The following is a 22,841-nucleotide window of genomic DNA, read 5'->3' on the forward strand; positions in this document are numbered from 1 at the left end:
TAAGCCCCAGAGGACTAGGAAACGGAAAGGAATTTCTAATTTGGCTCCTAATGTTTTTTTCTTCTTTAAGAAATGAGGACTCACAGGACAGAAGCATCCCTTAGAGTAGTAAAGGTTGGGGGTCAAATCTTCCTATTATTTAAAACAGGTAAAATTAGTTCAAATGAATAATTAAAAACAGTTTTGGAGGGGAAATGATGACACGAGATGTTACTCGTTTGGGGAACATGGTCACCTGATTCAGTTGTCTGTGCTCTGTGTGTTTCTATGTATGCATACACACATACACACACACACACGCACACACACACACACGGGGAGAGAAGCCAAAACTTGGTGCATTTTGAAAGATGTAGAATTACTGACTTTTAGGTGCACTGGGACATGTATTTCTTTAGCTATATATGTGAATATTTTTTCAAAATTTGTTTCTGATTTTATGTGTAGTCTAAGTTCATTTTAAAAACATGGTATATTGTTAATATTCCTAGATTAAAAGTTATTTGTTGATCATTTTTCTGCCTCATACAGGTATTCCAGATATACAAAAATTATTAAGATAGAGAGTTGAACTTATGGCAAGTAGTATCTCAAATCCAGTACCATAAAATTTTCATATTGATTATGGAATTTAAAGAATGAGAAATTGACTTCTTATTCAGTCTTTGGAAAAGGTAGCATTTGATGCCTCAAAGGTGAAATGTGACTTTCTGAATTCTTTTAAATATAAAGTAGATAATATTGATTCTGTTTCATTGGATTCATCTAAAGGGAAAAGGAAATAAAACTCTAAAGTTCAGTGGATTTAATCACTGCAGTGTTAGATGTTAAAATACCTAAAATGATGTTTTAAAAGTTCATATGTACTTTTACATTTGTTCTAGCTATAAAATAAAATTAAATTAGGTATAATGTATGTGAAAAGATTTTTACTATTATAGTCTCATGTAATTTATCAAAATTGTTAAAAATAGCTGTTAGCTTAGTTTTTCCATAGCTGTATGTCATAGATACATATACAATCACCATCACCACTCAGTCAGATCACAAGGCGGAATCAGAAAGGAGCCTACCAAAAAAATGCCATTTTTAATAATTGCGGTTCTTCATTCTTAGTTGCTATTTAGACAACCAAAAATTGGATTTAATTGGAAACCAAAACATTTGTAGGGATTACATAATGTTATGATTTATTAACCTAATCAATCATGTGTTCTTTCTTCTGCCAGACATCCCCCATTTGAGACCAAAGCCTGTGTACGTTACTACAACTCGAGACAATGAGAACATTTACAGTACAAAAATTCCATATATGGCAGCTCGTGTTGTTTTTATTAAGTGGATTGTAACCTTCTTTTTGGAAAAAAAGTATCTAACTGCAACACAAAACACTAAAAATGGAGTTGATGTATTGCCTAAAATCATCCAGGTATGCCATTCATCATCTTTTTATCTGTTAATGCTTGTGTAATAAAATACACTGGAACATAGCCAAAGTTATTGATTATTAGAGTTATTGGTTCTTACAGGTTGTTGGTTATAGGTAAGTGATTTTATTGGCCTACCCTGTCTGTAATGCCAAGGTTTCAGAGGGAGTTGTGAGTTTGAATCACTTGCTGTGCATTGTTGGGACTGCCATGATGATGCAATCTCGGGAGCCATTCTGAGAAGATGGCTGTTGTGTGCACACTCCTGGCTCCTCCTCATTCTCCTCACTTGAGTACTAGTGGCCTCTGAGCATGAGAACAGAGGCCTGTGTTGCCTTTACCATGCCCCAATAGCTGGAAGGCACTTAGGAAACTGTTAGTGGCGCCCGGAGAGGACCTGTGAAGCTGCCGAGCGCCCTCTGGCATCTCAGGAGAGGGAAGTAGATCAGCAGCTCAGGATTTGGGGCTGGCTGTTGAGCAATGGTGGGGCCCCTAGAAGAGAAGGCCACCTCTTCCCTGAGGGCTTCAGAAGAGACCTCTCCTTGTGTGGGGCCAGCTGTGCTTTTTCTCTCTTGGCCTTGGTCAGCCATACACAAATGGGGGCTTTCCCAATAGGCTGAGTTGCTTAGGGACTTGGTGGAGCGCTACCATTTGTGGAGGTCAGAGAGCAGCCACTTCACTAAGGGATCATGGTGTTGTGTGCTCTTTTGTTTATTGTCCCCAAGAACAGGCATAGGAAGTGTGGTCCACTGACTGCAGATTTGCCGATGCCCTGGAAGTCCCAGAAGTCCAACCTAGGCCTGAGCTGAAAGAATGCACAGACCTGAGGAGGCAGATAAGTGGCTCTTGTGCTTCAAGGTTATTAGGAACCTTGATGGAGGAACACCAAACAGTCTAGAGCATGCGGCTCCACTGGGGAGAAGTCACTGAAGAGTTAGAGGAGAACTTATTTTTAAGATCCGAGGAGGTGCAGTTACAGTAAGAACAATGAAAGACTTGCTGAAAGAAAGTTTTAAGAAAACTTTAAATGTCTTAGTTTAAAAAATTAGCAAATAAAATGAAAATGGTAATGATTATTGCTAAGAAAAAAATTAGTTTTCTAAAAAAATATCCCACCACAGTGACTAAAAATTTAGAGTTAGAAATCAGAAATTAGTAGACAAGATCTAAGTACAGGTCCCTACCTTACAAATATTAGGTGGGTGGAAGAAGAAGAGAATAATAAGAGTTTATCTGAACTGAAAAAAAGAAAAAAAAAAAAGGGCATGCCTCAAACTTAAAGGGTCTTTGAGTCACAGGAAAAATTATCAAGATACAAACCTAAACAGACATTTGATTTTCAGGAATTAAGAGACAGTAGTATAGGTTTCCAGACAGGTGGCTTCAAAGGAATGAGACTGAGATTAGTATTGAACATCTAATCAAATCTGCAATCCTGCAATCTCTTTCTGTCGCTCCTTCACACACATACACATCCCCCCACAGGACGTCAGTCAAGATTAAAAGAAAGAATCATTAATTAATGGTATTGGAATAATTGGCTAGAACCTTGCCTCTTACAACATACTGAAGCAAATGTCAGATTTATTTAAGGTCTACAATAAAAACAAAATAATGAAGAAATGTAGGCTTGGTGCGGTGGCTCACACCTGTATTCCCAGTACTGTGGGAAGCTGAGGCGGGCAGATCGTGAGGTCAGAGATCGAGACCATCCTCGCTAACATGGTGAAACCCCATCTCTACTAAAAATTAGCCGGGCATGGTGGGGGGTGCCTGTAGTCCCAGCTACTCAGGAGACTGAGGAAGGAAAATGGCGTGAACCCGGGAGGCGGAGCTTGCAGTGAGCCGAGATCACTCCACTGCACTCCAGCCTGCGTGACAGAGCGAGACTGTAAAAGAAGGGAAAATCCAGGAGAGTGTCTAGATTTGGGAAGTGGTAGACTACCTTAGGTAGAAATAAGACCCAGTAGGCTGGGCGCAGTGGCTCTTGCCTGTAATCCCAGCACTTTGGGAGGCCAAGACAGACAGATCACTTGAAGTCAGGAGTTTGAGACCAGCCTGGCCAACATGGTGAAATCCCGTCTCTACAAAAAATACAAAAATTAGCCAGGCGTGGTGGTGGGCGCCTGTAATCCCAGCTACTTGGGAAGCTGAGGCAGGAGAATCGCTTGAACCTGGGAGGTGGAGGTTGCAGTGAGCAAAGATTGTGCCACTGCATTCCAGTCTGGGCAACAGAGTGAGACTCCCATTTCAACAAAGAAAGAAAGAAAAGAAAGAGAGAAAGAAAGACAAGGAAGGAAGGAGGAGGGAGGAAGGAAGGAAAGGAGGAAAGAAAGAGAAAGAGAAGAGAAAGGAAGGAAAGAAGGAAAGAAAGAAAAGAAAAGAAAGAAAAAGAAAGAATGAGAAAGAAAGAGAGACAGAAAGACCTAGTAGCCATGGAAGAAATGAGGTTTGACTTTATTTAAAAAAAAATAGTGAAAGATTTTTATGTCAAAAGACTACATAAGGCCGAATCCAATCAATAGACTATGAAGTAACATTGTGACTATTAAAAGAGTTAGTATCTCTGCTATATAAAGAGTACCCACGGACTGGTAAGAAGACAACCCCACTGAAAAATGGACTAAGGAGATGAAAGGGCAGCTCATAGAAGGCAGACTACAAGGACCCCTGATTTCACCAGCAGTCAGAGAAATGCAGTTAGTTCTGAACCACAATGAGATACCTTTATTCACTTATCAGGCAGACAAAAATCTGTATGAAATTATGTGTAGGAAACTCAGTCATGCTCTTTGGTAAAGTTATGTCACATCTTAAGTGATTGTCACTCAGTTCAAAGAAGTCTTAAGGGGTGTAACCTTTCCTCTCTGGTTTAAAAAGATCAGAAAACCGTCACCTGTATTTATTGAAAATAAGTAGCTCATTCTTGAAAAGTACATCTGGATGATGAAAAGTAGAAAGAACAGCAAATTAACCACTGCTTCCAGGTTCTGATTTTTTCTTTTAGTTGACTCTTCACAGTTGTGAGTCATCTACTTTTACTATCTAGCTTTTTTAACATCTTAAAGGTTGGAACTTTGGAATCAATTAGGGGCCGGGCGCGGTGGCTCACGCCTGTAATTCCAACACTTTGGGAGGCCGAGGCGGGGGGATCACGAGGTCAGGAGATCGAGACCATCCTGGCTAACACAGTGAAACCCCGTCTCTACTAAAAAAAAATACAAAAAAATTAGCTGGACGTGGTGGCAGGTGCCTGTAGTCCCAGCTACTCGGGAGGCTGAGGCAGGAGAATGGCGTGAACCCAGGAGGCAGAGCTTCCAGTGAGCAGAGATCGAGCCACTGCACTCCAGCCTGGGCGACTGAGCGAGCCTCTGTCTCAAAAAAATAATAATAAAATAAGAAGCTGGGTGTGTGAATGGGCCAGGAGATGTCATGATTGGCCTCCACAAAACAGATTGGTCCCCTAGTACTGTGGATGGGGTCAGCTTCCTGCAAGTCAGTTGAGGTGCATGGGAGGAGGCACACAGAGGACTGAGGTTCCGGTAGGGAGACAGAAAGAGTGCTGGGCTGACAGCCATTTGTACCTTCTGTGCCATCATACCCTGCAGATGACTGTCCCTAAAAATGGCCACTACCATTCTAGAGACTGCCACTGTATGTCACAGTAAGTTGTTATATTAGTTTCTTACTGCCACTATTGCAGATTCTCACAAACTCGATATCTTGAAACAGTACAAATTTATTATCTTACAGTTCTGAAAGTCAGAAATCCAAAATCAAGTTATTGACAGATGTGTTCCTTCTTGAGGTTCTAGGGGAGAATCCTGTGTTCTTGCCATGTCCAGCTTCTAAAAGCCACCTGTATTCCTTGGCTGTGGCCCTGCATCACACCACCTTTTCTCCCAGTTTCCTTCATCACTTAGCCTTCTTTGTCTCATCTCCTGCCACCCTCTTACAAGGACCCTTGGATTATATTGGGACCATTTGGATAATCCAAAATAATTTTTCTATCCCAACATCCTTAACTTAATCACATCTGTTATGTCTCTTTTGCCATGGAAGGTAACACATTCACAGATTCTGGGGATTAGGACATCCTTGGGGAAGTCATTATTCATCCCACCAGCGCTGGTTGGTCTGCAAGGTCCAGGATGACTTCATTCACATGCCTACTACTTGATGAGGGCAGTTGGAAAGGAAAGCTGGGCTCATCTGGGACTTCTTGTTCTGTTTTCTGGCTAATAAGGTAGTTGGACTTCTCATATGCCTACTCAGGGCTCTAAGAGTGAAATGTTTCAAGAGACGGGAATTGTTAACTGTCAGCCTCTTGGGCCTGGGTCTGATACTGGCTAGGTCTCTTCCACTCTATTTTACTGGCTAAAGCAGTCATACAGCCCATGTAGATGAAAGGGAGGGGACATGAGCCTCATGTCTCTGTGGAAGGAGTGTTAAAGAATTTGTGGTCGTCTTTAATTCGCTATCTATGTGCATATTGTTTTTTTTCTTTTTTAGTTTGTGGGGAAAATGGGAGTTATGGGTCAAAAAGTCACGGGTTATTGAGCCATAAGAGACTTTAGACCTAATCTAGCCTCTGTGTCCTACAGATTAACATATATGTGTGTGTATATGTGAAATCCAAGTGCGTTGCCTTACAGTTAGGAATGTGGAGAAGCAAGTTTTTGAGACTTAGTTTGGGCCTCTTCTTTCTGTACCATACTCATCCTTGAGTCATTCCTGCTGAAGCTTCAGATAGAAAAAGAATAAAATGAATAAAGTTTTGTTTTCCTGTGGAAGATAGTGGATCTGTCAAAAAGATAAAATAATTTCCATAGGTGAGCACATCTCACAGTGTGACAGTGCCTTTCATAAGCCACACAGGCTTAGTAATTAAGGCATGAAGAGAAAAATTATTACAAGTATAATATTCCATTAATTTTCTCTAGAGATTACTATTGGATATCTGTTTTGTTTTCAAACTGTCCTTGGTAGTTACTGAAATTACTGTTTTGTACTATTCATATCTTGTCTCTTCTTGTAAAAAATATTCACAGTGGGTAAATTTTAGTTGTATTTGGGCTATATATTTTTGACACTTAAAAGTAATAATGCAGTTTGCAAAGATGCAGCAAAATTATATGTATATTTTGTTTGGAGTAAACCTTTAATTCTATGTGGATACGAGAGCAGAAATCAGTGTTAAGCTTTGTGAGTGATTGCATGAATTACTTCATTTCTTTGCAAACCTAAAGTCTTTTAATGTTAAAAATTTTGTGAATATTTATTTATGTTTGACCTAAGATTCTGAGGATAAAGCTCAGATCAGCATTCTTCTGATAAAATACCCTTTAAAGATCTTCACACTCCACTGTCAAGCTGCCACTTAGTCATATGAATCAAATGATGCATCCTAGCATTGTTGCTGCAAGAAGTCCCCTGAATATTCCAATCTCTGTGACCATAGGAGCAAATGCTAAAGTGTAGAGACCTGAAGTGATGATAATACAATGTTTTTACACATTAATTTATGCTGTGGTTGTACAATGCAAATTAAATCTTTTAGATTGGGAAAATTTCACAGCCCTCCTTTCTGAAATAACTTAGTAGTTTTCCTCTTAAAATAGCTGAGTTGGGAGGGATTTGTTGGTTAGTTAGAAAATTGGTAAGTACAGGCTCTGGAGCCTGTCGTGCTTCAGGCTGGTTTTGATTTGCTGTACCCTGTGCACGTTGATGGTAACCAGAGTTACTTAAAACAAGGCAAGACTGAAGTTTTGCCAGGTGTTCTTGAGTGGGGGTGAGCATCATTGGGAAGTGTGCTGACTTTCTTCCAGACTGTTGGTGGTGGTGCTGTGCAGGAGAGAGCGCCTGAGCTGGATGGTGGTGGGCCCACGGAGCAGGACAAAAGCCATTCTAACAGCAGCACCCTGTCGGACCGAAGACTCAGCAACTCCAGCCTCTGTAGCATTGAAGAAGAGCACCGAATGGTGTATGAAATGGTACAGCGGATTCTCTTGTCAACACGAGGTTATGTCAACTTTGTGAATGAAGTATTTCACCAGGTTAGTGTGTGTGTGTGTGTGTGTGTGTGTGTGTGTGTTACAAGTTCTTGAAATGGAAGTGATTTCGTTTCATGTTCTTTTACTCGTAACACCCCAACAAATAGAATTGATTAGTTGGGTTATGTTACAGAACTGAATAATAAAGAATGATCCCTCTAATCTTTTAATTTGTGTGGATTGTTGTGATTTTTAAATTTTGTTGTTGAAAAATATTTACACAAGGAGGGAAAATTCTATATTTGAGCAAAATCCTGAGACAAATACTTTCATGTTTTTATGACAAAGTAAACCCAGAGTTAGGTGGGAAGAAAGCCATTCCTGAATACCCAGCAACAAATGAACATAGCAAAGAAGAGTCCAGTCTTATTCCCAGAGCCTCAAGGAGCTCTCTGAGGAGCTGGAGGTTTCTGCAAAAACTCTGCAGAGGCGTGTGGCACTCACAATATGATAGAATTATTTATGGCACAAGAGAAAAAGGTAGGTGGCAAGGGGAATAAAAGGAAAGAAAGGAGCAGAGGCCAAAATAAGAAAAGAGGTGTGAGCAAAGGAAGGAGACAGAAGAGGTCAGAAGCCCAGGCTATGGTTAGTGGCCATGAGTGACATCAGAAGTTTGCAACTGGGGTTGATGCTACTCCCTAGGGGACATTAGCAATGTCTGGAAACAGTTTTGGTCATCACAACTGGGGAGGGGGTGCTACTGGCATCTTAGCGGGTCGCAGCCAGGGATGTTGTTAAATATCCTGCAATGCCCAGAATGGCCCCCACCCCCACCGTGACAAAGAACTGTCTGGCTCAATGTGTCGGTAGTGCTGCTGTGGAGAAACTCATACCTAGCCTTCAACACAGCAAACAGAGCTCCCACAGGTCTGGAGTGTGGCGAGTGGCCAGCGCCACTTGACTCTAGATACTGCTGCTCTTGAAAACAGGGAATGTGGCCTACTTGTGGGTATATGTATATGAGGCGGAATAGTTGTTTTGTCCATAGACCTGAAAAGTAGGTTAAGCCCTTGAATGGTAGAGTCCAGTTGTAGGTGAGGAGTAGAGGAAGAGTCTTGGACATATGAATGACGGGAATGCACCACAGAGAACTTCTTACGGCGAGGCAAGTTTTCGAGATAGTGAATGTTTGGCCCTCTCACTTCTGGGACTTCATTACAAAAAATCAACCAAAAACGAAGTCCCAACCTAATCCATAGCAGTGTAGAGATTTTACCATATTTTCATTTTAATGAAGAAAAAATTTTACTTAAGAAAATGTTTGTTTAGTCTGCAATTAACATTCCACTTATAAAATATTTTTTTCTGGTTCTGTGGCCCGGCACTGCCTTGGTTTTTCTCACTCTCTGTGTCTTCTCTGTTTCATGTCTTAGCCCCTCTTTTTGTTTTCACCCCAAATTACAGGTGTTAACCAAGATTCAGGGCTCAAGTCTCTGCTGTAATTCTACACTTGCCTCCTTGGGGCCTTTACTGCCCGTCCAGTGCCAGCAACCACTGTGGCATATGACTCCCAGTCAAGCCTTTTGTCTGGACCTCACTTGTAAATAAAAATATTAATTTCATTAAACAAGTTTTGTATACTCATGAAAGATTTGTTACTGGCAGAGGATATACCACACCAGGAGCCGGAAAGCATAATGCAATGCTACAGAGGCCGGTTCCACCTGAGCACAGCTTCAAGGACCCTCCCTCTGCTGCACAGAAAGTGTGCCCTCTCAGGATCATGATTCACCAACATGAGAGTGAGATGTCTGTCTCAGGGAAGACAGGGCACAAGTTTACTGAGAGGGCTTTTAGACCTAACTAATCACACGGCCAAAATCAGGCAGAATGACTGGGTAAACCAGGTGTAGACTCTCAGTGTCTACATTGTCACTGAACAATGTAGACAAGGTGGCACTGGGTGCCTCCTACACTTGCCTTTTAAAATCCCCACGTGCCATCCAATCTGACGTTCCTGTAGTATCTTAATGATAACAAGACCAAAGCCTGGCTCATTTTTTCCCCCTAATATCAGCTTCTCCTCCTGACTTGACTGCTTCTTCAAAGGGACCTATATTCATGTTTGCATCTTAATTTTAATGCTCCTAGGTTCCCCATCTCCCTCTCCTCCTATGACAGTCACTGGACAAGTCACACAGGAGTTTTGCTCACTCCTTTCCTCTCCATTTTCTTTGACTGTGGTTAGCAGCCCTCTCCTTGGAGCTCCCATCCTTCTGTGTCATCCATTTCTAGGTAGTACTGCACACGTCATACTGCCACAACTTTTCTTTTTATCGTAATAGTCGACGATTTTAAAATCTACCCCATTCCTTACATTAATGTTGTCATATTCATGTTCCTGTTGTACATGTGAAAGGTCCATGGCAACATTTGATTTGAAGTAGTTAAGGTCCTGGAGTGTATGATCTATAGCAGGGGTCAGCACACTTCTTAAAGCAAAAGGCCAAATAGTAAATATTTTAGGCCTTGTGGATCGTACGTCTCTGTCACAGGGGCTGAACTCTGCTATGGTAGCAAGAAAGCAGCCAGAGATACATGTAACAAGTGAGGATGGCTGTGTTCTAGAAAAACTTTATTTACAAAAATAGGTAGCAGGCTGGATGGTTTGCTGACTCTGATCTATAGTAACATTTTTAAATGCTTGAATGAAAATACTTCATATCAGATAAGATGACATTAGCAAGGCTTTTAGATCTTAGACAACAGATAAATGCTATATTGATGTGGTTTTACCTTTATTGTGTAATCGTTAATTTATCATACAAATAATTCTGACTGTATCTGTTATTGGCATCCTACCCCTGGCAATAGTGTGCTCTAAATTCTAAATTCAGTCTAAATATTAAACCCAATCTAAATTCAATTTTGAAGTAGTTTGTATCATTGAGGTGACTATAGACTACATATGACTGAAGTTATGAGACATCTTAGTGTCATGAAGCTTAAAAACATTTACATTTTATAATTTTTCTTAACCAGATCTAATTTGAAAGAGTAACTGTGTATGTGAAGTTTAAAATACAAGTATTATGTGTTGTTAAAATACTGAAATAGAAACATTTGGGAAAAGAGGAATGAGTTTTACTATTGCATTTTATTGCTGTCTTGGTCAATGATGAATTTCTCTTTTATGGAAAACAAAATGTGACTTCTTTCAAAATAACTTTGTTTTTTCAATTTTAAATGAAGATTCACAGATATTTAAGCCTAAAGGTTATTATAGTTTAAAATGGATATTCAAGAAATGCACATTCTCAGTGGAGAGATAAGGTGTGTGTGTATGCTGCAGAGAACAGTGTGAGATGGTAGATCAGATGTCCATGAGTGACTTGAGAATAAATGCTGGTGAGCTATTGGGGCAGAGAGGCTCATGGCAGAGGCTAAAGAACCACTTGGTGTGGGTCACCTTGGACTGGGTAGTTCAGTGAGTTGAAGGTGGGTGGTGGAAATAGACAGTAACTGAAGTAGGACAAGGTTCAGGGTAGCCCTCATCTGCTGCCACCCCCAGCAGGAAGGCCAGGCAGTGGTTGAATGCTTCGTGTAGGCAGTCCTGGTCACTGGGTCACTTCACTGTAAACTCATCTTCTCACTGGCACTTTTCAGACTACCTGTTGTGACCTATTCGTAGGTCATGAAACCAACTTAGTGAGTCAAAACTAGTATTTTTTTTTTTTTAACAATGAAACAGAATAAAATAGAACAAATATTTCACAGTGTAGTTCAAGTTGTAAGGATTACTATTTCTTTGTGAAACTTCTAATTTATTTATGTGTGTACAGTACTATATATACAAATGGATATATCCTTTGGTAACGTGTCTTACTTAGGCTATGATTTGAAAAGTTTGAAGCACTGCTCTAAAGGATGTTGGTTCATTAGGTTGTTTTATTGGTTGGTTTTATTTTAAACAGCTTTATTTTTATTAAAAAAGTATGTTCATTAGATAAACAAAGTCTCTCTGTATATGTAATTATAGAGGAGAAAGCAAAAGCAAATCCCTCGAAACGCCACCATTAATGTTAGAAGAAAGTGTGGTCTTTCTATATGTGTATATATGGCTGGGGCCTGGCTAGCAACATAGATGAGACACCAGCAGAGAGGAGATGGGTAAGAAAGGATTATAAACAGACAGAAAGCAGGCTGGTAGAGAGACAGGGGGGTTTACAGGTGAACTGATAGACATCGGCAAACTGGCAGGCAGGTGTAGAAGAACAAACAGGTGGGTGCAGATAGGCCAGCTGGCAGAGATGGAAATAAGCAAGCAGGTATAGACCAATAGGCAGACAGAAATAGGCAGGCCGGCAGAAAAGCAAGAGGGAGGGAGGCATGGGCAGAGACAGGTGAAGGTGGAACCAGACAGAGGTCAGTTGAGATTAAGGCAGGCGCAAGGGGAGTTATGGAAAAGTACCTGGGGTGGGGATGGGGACTGACGGAGTAACTATGACAATGGAATCCTTAATTCTTCATTCATTCATTCTTAATTAATGAAAATTCTGAATTTTACTTGAATTTAACAGAAGAAAAGACAGTAAAGGAAAAGTGAAGAAATTGTTTAAAATCCAATGAATATTTCTTTACCATAAGAAGTATTAATTGCTGAAAGATTTGTCTAAACTAAAAAAAAAATATAATAACGTTGAGGTGTTGGAATCACTTTTGAATTACACATGGTAATTTTAGATAGCACTATGGGTTTCCTGCTATGAAATATGAATAAATTAGCAGCCATGTATTTTCTTTAGCCCCCTCTAGTTACTAATTTCATCTTATTATACATTTATATTATAAATGTACCATCATTGGCAGTTGATTTCAGAATCCTAATGTACAGAGTTGTTTAGTCTTGATTCTGTATTTACACAGATTAATTCATCGTGTTCCTTAGTTCTAAAATACTTAACTTTTCTTGCTTGGCCTTGTTTTGTCATTGAGTGTTTTCAGGAAGATGTCCTGGAACGCTATGCCTTAAGTCCTTTTGTGATGGGGAAGGTTTTTCTTTTGTCTTTCTTCCTTTCTTTCTTCCCTTCTTTCTTTCTTTCTTTCTTTCTTTCTTTCTTTCTTTCTTTCTTTCTTTCTTTCTTTCTTTCTTTCTTTCTTTTCTTCCTTTCCCTCCCTCCCTCCCTCCCTCCTTCCTTCCCTCCTTCCTTCCTTTTTTCCCTCCTTCCTTCCTTCCTTCCTTCCTTCCTTCCTTCCTTCCTTCCTTTCTTTTTTTTTGGAGATGGAGTCTCGCTCCCATCACACAGGCTGGAGTGCAGTGGTGCAATCTTGGCTCACTGCAACCTCCACCTCCCGGGTTCAAGTGATTCTTCTTCCTCAGCCTCCCAAATAGCTGGGATCACAGGCATGCGCCACCATGCCCAGCTAATTTTTGTATTTGTAGTAGAGATGGGGTTTTGCCATGTTGGCCAAGCTGGTCTCGAACTCCTGACCTCAGGTGATCCACCTGCGTCGGTGTTCCAAAGTGCTAGGATCACAGGCATGAGCTACCACGTCCAGTGTCTTTTTCCTTTATGTGTAAAGAGCAGCTTAGCTGGGTATAATGATCTTGGGTCATTTTTTTTCCCTTAGGAATTTGTAAGTCAAAACTTTTCTAGATATAAAAATCAGAAGAAACAGGAAAATCTCACAAGGACTTCAGTTGTATAATTTGAGACTTTAGGATAAATAGGTATAACATATTTAAAGAAATAAAGAAATAAAAGACACCAAAATAGATGACGAATGCAGATTAGGAAGAAAATAGAACTTCCAGACGTTAAAACGACATGTAATAACTGGAATATTAAAAGAAAACCTAAATGGATAAGTTTAATTGTAGATTAGATGCAGCTAAGGAGAGAATGAGCTGGATGACAAATCTGAAGAAATTATCCTGAATGCACCTCAGAGAGACAGAGAGGTGAGAGCTGTGAGAGGCTGAGACCTGGAGGATCTGGCAAGAAGGTTCCCGTCTCCTCTGGCTGCGTTATTTTTTTGCTTAGTGTTCTACCACTTTTGGAAGAGTGTCCTACTCTGATTGTGGATTTGTTTTTGTTTTTTTTTGAAAGCCTATCAGTTTTTGCTCTATTTTTGGCAAAATTATTAGTTGCAATACAGACTTAGAATTAGTTTATATTCCCTAGTTCAACCATTGTGGAAGTCAGTGTGGCGATTCCTCAGGGATCTAGAACTAGAAATACCATTTGACCCAGCCATCCCATTACTGGGTATATACCCAAAGGACTATAAATCATGCTGCTATAAAGACACATGCACACGTATGTTTATTGCGGCACTATTCACAATAGCAAAGACTTGGAACCAACCCAAATGTCCAACAACGATAGACTGGATTAAGAAAATGTGGCACATATACACCATGGAATACTATGCAGCCATAAAAAATGATGAGTTCGTGTCCTTTGTAGGGACATGGATGAAACTGGAAAACATCATTCTCAGTAAACTATCGCAAGGACAAAAAAACCAAACACTGCATGTTCTCAGTCATAGGTGGGAATTGAACAATGAGAACTCATGGACACAGGAAGGGGAACATCATACTCCGGGGACTGTTGTGGGGTGGGGGGAGGGGGGAGGGACAGCATTAGGAGATATACCTAATGCTAAATGACAAGTTAATGGGTATAGGAAATCAACATGGCACATGGATACATATGTAACAAACCTGCACATTGTGCACATGTACCCTAAAACCTAAATTATAATAATAAAAAAAAAGAATTAGTTTATATTCCTTTGAATTGAATGCTGTCATTAAGAAGTTTCTGTCTTCATCACTAGTAATGGTTTTCCGGAAGAGGGGCACAAAGTCTATCTTGTCTGTTTTTGATATAACTCTACCAGTTTTCTTTTGGCTAGTGTTTGTATGGTACATCTTTCGCTAACTCTTTACTTTCAGCCTCCCCCGTCCATATGTTTTGGATGTCTTCTTATAAATTGCAGCAAAGTCTTTTAAATAGATTTTTAAATTAAATCTTATCATTATTCATTACATTTAACAGAGCAACTGCTGTTAGGTTTTAGTCTGCTGTCTTCTTACTTTCTAGTTGTATTGGACCTTCAGGCTCATTGTTTTTAATATCCCATTTTTCTTCTCAAATTAGTTTTACAGTCATTTGTACTTGCTTTAATAGTTAACAGATGCATTCTTAACATAAATGCTAGCATTAATTTCAACTTTTACCCTCAGTACACGTTATTTACTCCTCCATTTACTCCTCAGTTTATATGCCATTGTTATTATTATGAATATATAATATGTAGATATTGTCCCTTTCAGAACCACTGTAAGGTTTGTTTCATCCAGTTTTATTCTTTTTATTCATATATATTTTCATATATGTGCTTTATTCATTTAGATTTATCCACATTCTCTTTTTATTGCATTTTATTACTTCCCAAATCTCTGACCAGGGAAAATTTCCCTTCTATCTAAAGGATAAGTTTTAATATTTCCCTTAGCTCAGGTCTCCTGGTAGCAAATTTTCTCATCTGAAAATGTCTGTATTTTGCTTTCATTTTAGAAGTGTTTTATTTCTGGGTGTCAAATTCTACACTGGCAGCCCTCTGCACACGAATCTTTTGTTGCCTTGTTTCTTGGCTTCCATTATTTCTTTGAGGAGTCATAGAAAGTCACGTGGTTGCTCATTTGGAGGAAATATGTCTTTTTTCTTCTGGCTGCTTTTAAGATTTTTCGATTATCTTTGGTTTTCAGCAGTTTTACCTGTAATATACTTCACATGTATTGTTGTTTTTCTTTGTGATTGTTAAATCTAGGGACTGATATATTTCACCCATTTTGGCTAAATTCTCAGCCACTCTTTCCTCAAATATTGTTTCTTTCCCCCATCTTTTTTTTTCCTTTTTTTTTCTGCATCTCCCATCATTCATTAGATAACCTATTCACTGTATTTTTCTTATCCTCTCTTCTGATTTATCCATTCTTTTATCTCTTCATAGTTCATTCTAGGTATTTTCTTCTGATTTTTCTTCTAGTTTTCTCTTCAGCTATGTCCATTCTGTCCAACTCATATACACTGGGTTTTTGAGTTATTTCATTTTTAAATCCCATTACTTTGGCTTTTGATACCACAATTATCTCGATATTGACATATTGCATGAACCTTTGTTAAAGTGAGTTCTGCCTGTAACTGGATCCTGTGGCATGAACCTTAAGGGCAGTATTAAAACAAGTCCCAGCAACTTGAGACCAAGACCTGAATTTGTGGCTAACTTTGTAACCTTGGAAGAATATCTCTGGTGCTGTAAGCCTCAGTATCCTCATCTGTGACATTAAAGCATCTGAGTATGGGGAACCTCTCCCTCTTGTTCCCCTCAAATATAGAAATAGTCCTTAAAACTGATAAGCGAAAAGCAAATGCATTTCTCCTTTAAATTCTTTAACATTATTGGAATCTTCTCACATTAAATCAAAATTGTTGTATGGAGATGTATAAGGGAATTCCTTAATGTTAAAAAGTTCTTATAAATATGCACAATGCTACAACTTTGCCAGAGGCTCTTGTTAACATTGATAGCTGAACTCATTAGTAACCTGATATATTAGAAACCTGATATATATGATATCAAAAAAATAATAACAAAAAAGGAAGGAAGGAAGGGAAAGGAAGAAGGACAAAAGCAAAGAAAAGGAAAAAAAAAAAACAGAAACAAAGTCCTGATTTGTAACAGATGCTGACTTCTGTGGTAGAACCACTCCCACCATGGCTGATTCAGGCCAACACCATGACATCAGTGAACATGGAGCTGAGAAGAGGTGGGCACGACTGGTTGCCACTGGCTGTACCAGTACGTCCCTTCTAACCTATTTCTGATTTGTTGGGAAAAGGTCGAGGTTGTGCATTATAATTGTGTTTTGTAGCCAATTAAAATATTTCTATAGGTATGATTTGATTTGATTATTTTTGTAGACAAATTATTCAGAATATAAAAGTTATTTTTTTCATTCTTTCTTTTTTTGTTTTTTGGAGACTGAGTCTCGCTCTGTTGCCCAGGCTGGAGTGCCGGGGTGTGACCTTGACTCACTGCAACCTCCACCTCCCGGGTTCAAGTGATTCTCTTGCCTCAGCCTCCTGAGTAGCTGGGATTACAGGCACACGCCACCACGCCCAGCTAATTTTTGCATTTTTAGTAGAGATGGGGTTTCACCATGTTGGCCAGGCTGGTCTCGAACTCCTGACCTCGTGATCCGCCTGTCTTGGCCTCCCAAAGTGTTAGGATTACAGGCGTGAGCCACCACGCCTGGCCTATAAAAGTTATTTTTAACTGCCATTTTTTAGGGCTGTCTTATGAGAATGTCTTTCTTTCTGCTGGTAAGTTTGGTGTGCACAAAGATTTGTGGCCCTATGTAGCATATTTATAAGCTGTGTGTTCCAAAGGAAAGTGAAATGGGTGATGGTCATTGGAAATGTCTGTGATGCTGCCCTATACTGATCTGAGTTTGTTTGTAGTTAAAGGAAGTTTTCTCTTTTCCTTTCAGGCATTTTTGTTGCCTTCCTGTGAGATAGCTGTAACAAGAAAAGTAGTTCAAGTGTACAGAAAGTGGATTCTCCAGGACAAACCTGTGTTCATGGAGGAGCCAGATAGAAAAGATGTTGCCCAAGAAGATGCTGAAAAATTAGAATTTTCCGAGACTGATAGCAAGGAGGTAATTTTTTTTACTTGTCTTTTGAGTTGAGGGTAAATATATTTCAGTAAAGTATACTTGCTCAGTCAAGAGTCTTGTCAATGGGACAAAGGCAGGTGGATCTCTTTTTTATCCCATCTGATGCTTCTGAGTTGCTGAGTTCTGTGAGGATCTACCTTAGAGAGTAGCTTCTGTACTCCCATTCTAGATTGGCAGTCATCTCCTGCAACTCTAGCCAGGGCCATCTGCATGTTGCATCTTTGTGAGTCACTGTTGCAGGAGAGTTGTTTAATAAGCCATCATATTTTACATGTCTGTTTGTGAGACTAAAAAAATCACTGCCTTCTCCTTGACTTGTTTAAATAAATATCTTTTGGAGAAACTAAATTGAGAATGTTTAGGTAAACTTTTCTTGCCCAGTGGCCTGTACCAGAAGCAGCTGGGTGTTACCCCTGTGAAAGGACTAACCAAACAGCAGTGTCCCTCCCCTTTAAGCCTTGCTGAGTGCTGGCCTCCTGGAGGGGCCACTGTCCATGTCAGATAAAGCTATAGGTTGGATAAATCCAAAATGACAGAGTGGAATATCTTCCTGAAACAAAAGAAACTTAAGTGACATTTATATTTCTGGCATACTATTATGAAATTAATTTAAAATGTTTTAAATTTCTCACTAGAGGCATATCACTTTAAAATATCTGTGTTCCATAATTTTAATTTTTCAATATTGGTGAAATCATTTTAATAACTACCATGAGATCTAAATGAATAGGTAAGCAAATTATCATTCATTTTAAAGGTCTGTATTCCATGTTTACTCAGTCATTGGACAAACACAACTCATTCTTTCAGCACATACTAAGTGCTGAGCACTATTTTAGGTGTTGACGGTTGAGTGGGGAGCTCTCTACCTCCTAGAACCTATTTTCATGTGAATCCTGATGAGTTTAAGGAATTAAATATGCCAACTAAATATAACTTAGTTTATATAATATATTTAATTATATTTATACTTAAATATAAGTTAAACACGTGCGTCTTCCACTCTGTTAATGGATCATTATCTTCTGAAGGCCTCCTCTGAAAGTTCTGGTCATAAACGATCTTCCAGTTGGGGACGCACGTACTCCTTCACAAGTGCAATGAGCAGAGGGTGTGTGACAGAGGAGGAAAATACAAATGTGAAAGCCGGCGTCCAGGCTTTGTTGCAGGTATGTGGCTGACCAGGACATGAAGACCCCTCCACCGCCTACAGCTGGAGCCATTTTGTCTTTTTGTTTATTGGGGATAATGTCATATAAAGTATGGTGGTATTTGTAGCCGTCTGTCAGTAAACAATAAACAGCAGTTTAATTAGCTATTACATTCTTATTCTGAGTTTTCTTTCTAATTCCTACCCACAATTTACAAAAATTTTTTTCTAGTCAAAGAAGACATAAGAAGTGGTTAGTCTTTTTGAGATTATTATATAGTGAATATGAAATGACTGATATTTAGATCTTTAAATTATCTTCCAAACACATATGAGTAGTTAGTTATCTGGGCTCTAATTTGCAAGACAAGCTTGGTGATTATAAAATCTTATAAGTAATATTCCTCTTAAAATTGGCTGTGTTTACAAAGAACAATGACTGATGTAGTTTTTAGATTTGAATGAATATATGAAATAGAACTGACTCCATCTGGGAACATTTGAAAGAGCAACTTTGGATCATTACTTAACCTCCCCAGAGCTCAGGATTTTACCCCAAAAATGGGAATTGGGAGATTTCCTCTCAGGTCATGTAGCTTGAAGAGTAAGTGAAAATACAGGGTGCCTCTCATTTCCTGCTCACTGCCGCCTTGCCCGCCACCCTTCATCCACATTTGGAGATGTGTCACTTAGGCCTCTCATGTAGAGGCCAGGTGTGGAGTCTGGGGAAAGTCTGGGAATAATATACATGTTTCTAATTTTCTGTCATCTGTTTCTTGATAGGATTCATTTTCGTGGTATCTTTTTTTTTTTAAGTGAATTAGCAGTTTAATATACCATACTCATGAATTTTCTCACTTTTCATTGAAAACCTGCACATAATTTTGAAGTTAACTTAAAAAAGTTGAGACGATTTCACTTGTGCATCTTTAAAGACTTTTGGTGCAGCTCATAAATATGACCTGCGTCCCCATCAGAGAAACACTTGCAGGAGTCCTTGCCCTTTGTCCCTCAGTAGCTCCGTCTTTTAGCTAAGGGGATCTCCAGCAACAGCCTGGGGTGGTTGCAGGTGCCAGTGATCACCTGGGTTCAAAAGAGTGCTTTTTATTTTCTGAAAGGATGAGTTACATCTACAGTAAGTCCTCACTAATGTCATCAGTGGGTTCTTGGAAATGGCGACTTTAAATGAAATGAGTACAGCAGGTCTTTGAGTGACATGGCTTGATTCAACATCATTTCGTCATAATGTTCATGAGAAAAAAATTTTTTTTATATCTTGCTTAAAGTCATTTCCAACAACCTATTGATGACGTTAAATGAGGACTTACTGTCCTTGCCTGAACTGAGAAAAAGCAATTTCTATTTTATTATATATAGTGCTACAGTTAAAAAAAAGGATTTACTTTGTATTTAAATAGTTGGTTTTGTTCTTGTATCTAATACCTTAGTCCTTTACTTTGTTTATTAAGAGAAAGGGGCCAAATGGAGGTTTGATAACACAGTAATTTTCTTTCTTTTCTCCGACTGTGTCTCAGATATTCAAGAGATAGTAGTTTTCTATAGTTGCTTTTGACAAATGCACTCTGGACATACTAATTTAGTTTATTTTTATCTTAACTGATACCAGCACATTAATAAGAAATACTCATGCAGTACCTTTGATGTTTTGTAAAAAGTAAAAGTATATAAAGACTCCTTAATGGAAATGTGCAAAAAGTTTTAAATTCATATTAAAGAAGCCAAATACATTGAATTAAAAGGATCTGTGTTGCAATATATCATCTGTGGCATACTTCTTTCAAAAACAGAACCACTAAAACTGCTGTAATCAAAAAGGTCTTTGTTTTTGTTTTTCTTACTCCAAGGCTAGTAAATTCATGACTGAAGTTATCATCATCATCAACTATATTATAGTGCTTATTTAGTGATTTTTCTTAGAAAATTGGGACATAATACCTTTTAATCTTACCTAAGATAACTTTAAAGGCTGTGAATATTTTAGTTCATCCACTTGACTTTTGATGTTAATTTAAATTTGGTCAGATTGTACATTTATTTTGATACAACACTTTAAAGAATTTTATTTATAAATGAGCTAGAGAAGCTCCATCATGCTTTGAGTTTGTGTTGTTGAACACAAAGGAGACCTAAGAGACAGTATACCTCTAGGTAGATAGAGCAGGTCTGTCCTCATACCAAATTGACAACTCGGAATATCTGCAGATGATGGGACACTGGTGTCAACTGTGTAAATGGTAACACACCATTATTTTGCTGTAGTGACCCGAAGCAGTAATAGTATATGATATCCTGGATCAGTGCTTCTCACATTTTTCTGCTGCGATACCCCTGATGGTAGAGAACAGTGAACTTGTATGCTAAAGGTCTGAGGCAGAGGGTAGAGTAGTTGGCTGATTATCTGAATTGTTTTTGAAATCTCAGCTTTTAATCTTAAGAATTCACTTAGATTTTGTACGCTACTGCATAATGTATCTTTCATATTAAAAAAAATAGCCTCCTTGAAGGTGTGTGATGTCGATGGCTTCGTCTGTTTCTGGACACATCACAGCTCCTTGAGGTTCTAACCTCTGTTGAGTGGTGCTGTCCATGCTTCTGTCAGCAAGGAGTTCATGTGCTGGGAGACTCAATAAGAATCACATAGTTCTGTCTGACCACTGTCTGGCCATCTATCCTCTACTCCTCCCATTTCCCCCCTAAAGTTTCTCACTCATATGCAACGATCCTACTTTTTTCCCTTGTTTTCCTTTTTTTTGTTGAGGGGTTGTTGAAAAGTCTTCAAAAGCTTTTCTGACTCATAAAATTTCTGTAGTTGCAATATTAATATGTAATAGTGATTTTTTTTCTTTTCCCCTAGGGAAAGGATTTTCAGGTGTCTCAGTATTTAAGTGATTCTAAAAGGTGAACTAAAAAAAAATTTTCAATATGTGTTGGTACCACTTGCCTTATTGAAATAGAATCTTTTGGAAATAACTGAAAAATGATTTCATTGGTAGAGTGAAATTAATATCTTTAAGCAAAATTTATTCAAATGTTTATGTTCAGTTATATTTTCTAATGTAAAGTTGTTGATTTTAAGGTATTTTTGACGAACTCTGCAAACGTCTTTTTGTTGGAACCATGTGCTGAAGTTCCTGTGCTCTTGAAAGAACAAGTTGATGCTTGTAAAGCTGTTTTGATTATTTTTAGGCGCATGATAATGGAGCTTACAATGAATAAAAAGACATGGTAAGTTTATATCAAATTAATTAGTATTGTAAAACAGATGTTTCTGTTTTTCAACATAATTAAGATGTTAAGGCTTGCATTTATTTAATGTTTTTACAAACTTAACAACAAAATGTCTTTGGAACAGTTTCTGTGAATTATGAAGGTAGTTACCCAGTACTTTGATAGATCAATTATTTTCATTATATTTTTAAAAAATGTTCTTGAACAATAAGTATTTTACTTAATAGTGGATTTTTCCTTTTAAACGTTCATCAAACATAGTTTTGTGGAAAAGCAGCAACTGGTGTTTTATAATACTCATCATAAGCTCAGGAGAGTTTGTTAATTGCCCTGAAATGCTGTCAACTGATTTTTATTGCTTCTAACTTGATGTTTTAAATTCATTTTGGAAAAACAATTATTTTAAATGATAAATTATCGGAGACTAAATACATAGTGCAGTCAGCAATCTGTTCCTGTCATTAAAACTACATTTTTTCCTTTTCATCTTTGTTTTTGTTTGATGTTTTTATTTATAATGTCCCTACAGGTAAACAATGCAATAGATTTTTTTCTTCCTGCTCTTCTCTTTTTTTCCTGCTCTTCTCTTATTTGAGTTATGAGCCAGGTGTGGTAGCTCACGCCTGTAATCCCAGCACTTTGGGAGGCCGAGGTGGGTGGATCATCTGAGGTCAGGAGTTCGAGACCAGCCTGCCTAACATGGTGAAACCCCATCTCTGCTAAAAGTACAAAAAATTAGCCAGGTGTGGTGGCACTTGCCTGTGATCCCAACTACTCAGGAGGCTGAGACAGGAGAATTGCTTGAACCCGGAAGGCGGAGGTTGCAGTGAGATTGTGCCACTGCCCTCCAGCCTGGGCGACAGAGTGAGACTCTTGTCTCGAAGAAAAAAAAAAAAGTCCTCACGTTACTCCATCTGATGAGGTATTTTCAGTGATGCTCAGCAACAGACCAGAAAGCCTCAGAGTCACTTTCCATTTCTTCCTCTTCTCCTCATGTGTCATCAGCCTCTCGCTTCTGCCTTTAAAATGTTCCTCAAGCCTGTCCTTTGTGTGTTCCCTCTCATTCCACTGCCACCCTTGTGCAATCAAGCTGCCCACCCAGCTGTGGTCAGCATCCCCCTAGGTGATCTTCTGCCTTGGTTATCAGTCCTTGGAGGCCCTGCAGACCAGTGGCACCTTTCCTACCTGAAACCAGAGGGATCCTCTGCCCATGCCTGTATTCTGGAGGCCCTTGAGTCAGCAGGAAAGGGGCTTTGGAAAGTGCAGTTGGT

At 38.9% G+C, this 22,841-nt stretch overlaps 1 protein-coding gene across 5 annotated transcripts in view; it reads left to right on the forward strand.

Moving 5' to 3' along the window:
- Positions 1-22,841, forward strand: part of RALGAPA2 (Ral GTPase activating protein catalytic alpha subunit 2) — a 332,102-nt gene that overhangs the window by 76,451 nt on the left and 232,810 nt on the right. For all 5 annotated transcript variants that reach the window (XR_004032895.1, XM_030825210.1, XM_030825211.1 and 2 more), the window contains 5 exons: positions 1,230-1,429; positions 7,256-7,483; positions 16,986-17,153; positions 18,203-18,340; positions 21,419-21,567. Coding sequence is in view for 4 of the 5 variants with exons in the window: in XM_030825210.1 (XP_030681070.1) it covers positions 1,230-1,429; positions 7,256-7,483; positions 16,986-17,153; positions 18,203-18,340; positions 21,419-21,567 (883 nt within the window). In the remaining variant the exon portion in view is untranslated. The remainder of the gene's footprint in view (positions 1-1,229; positions 1,430-7,255; positions 7,484-16,985; positions 17,154-18,202; positions 18,341-21,418; positions 21,568-22,841) is intronic.

This window comes from Nomascus leucogenys, chromosome 13, assembly GCF_006542625.1.
Source record: "Nomascus leucogenys isolate Asia chromosome 13, Asia_NLE_v1, whole genome shotgun sequence".
Lineage (NCBI taxonomy): Eukaryota > Metazoa > Chordata > Mammalia > Primates > Hylobatidae > Nomascus > Nomascus leucogenys.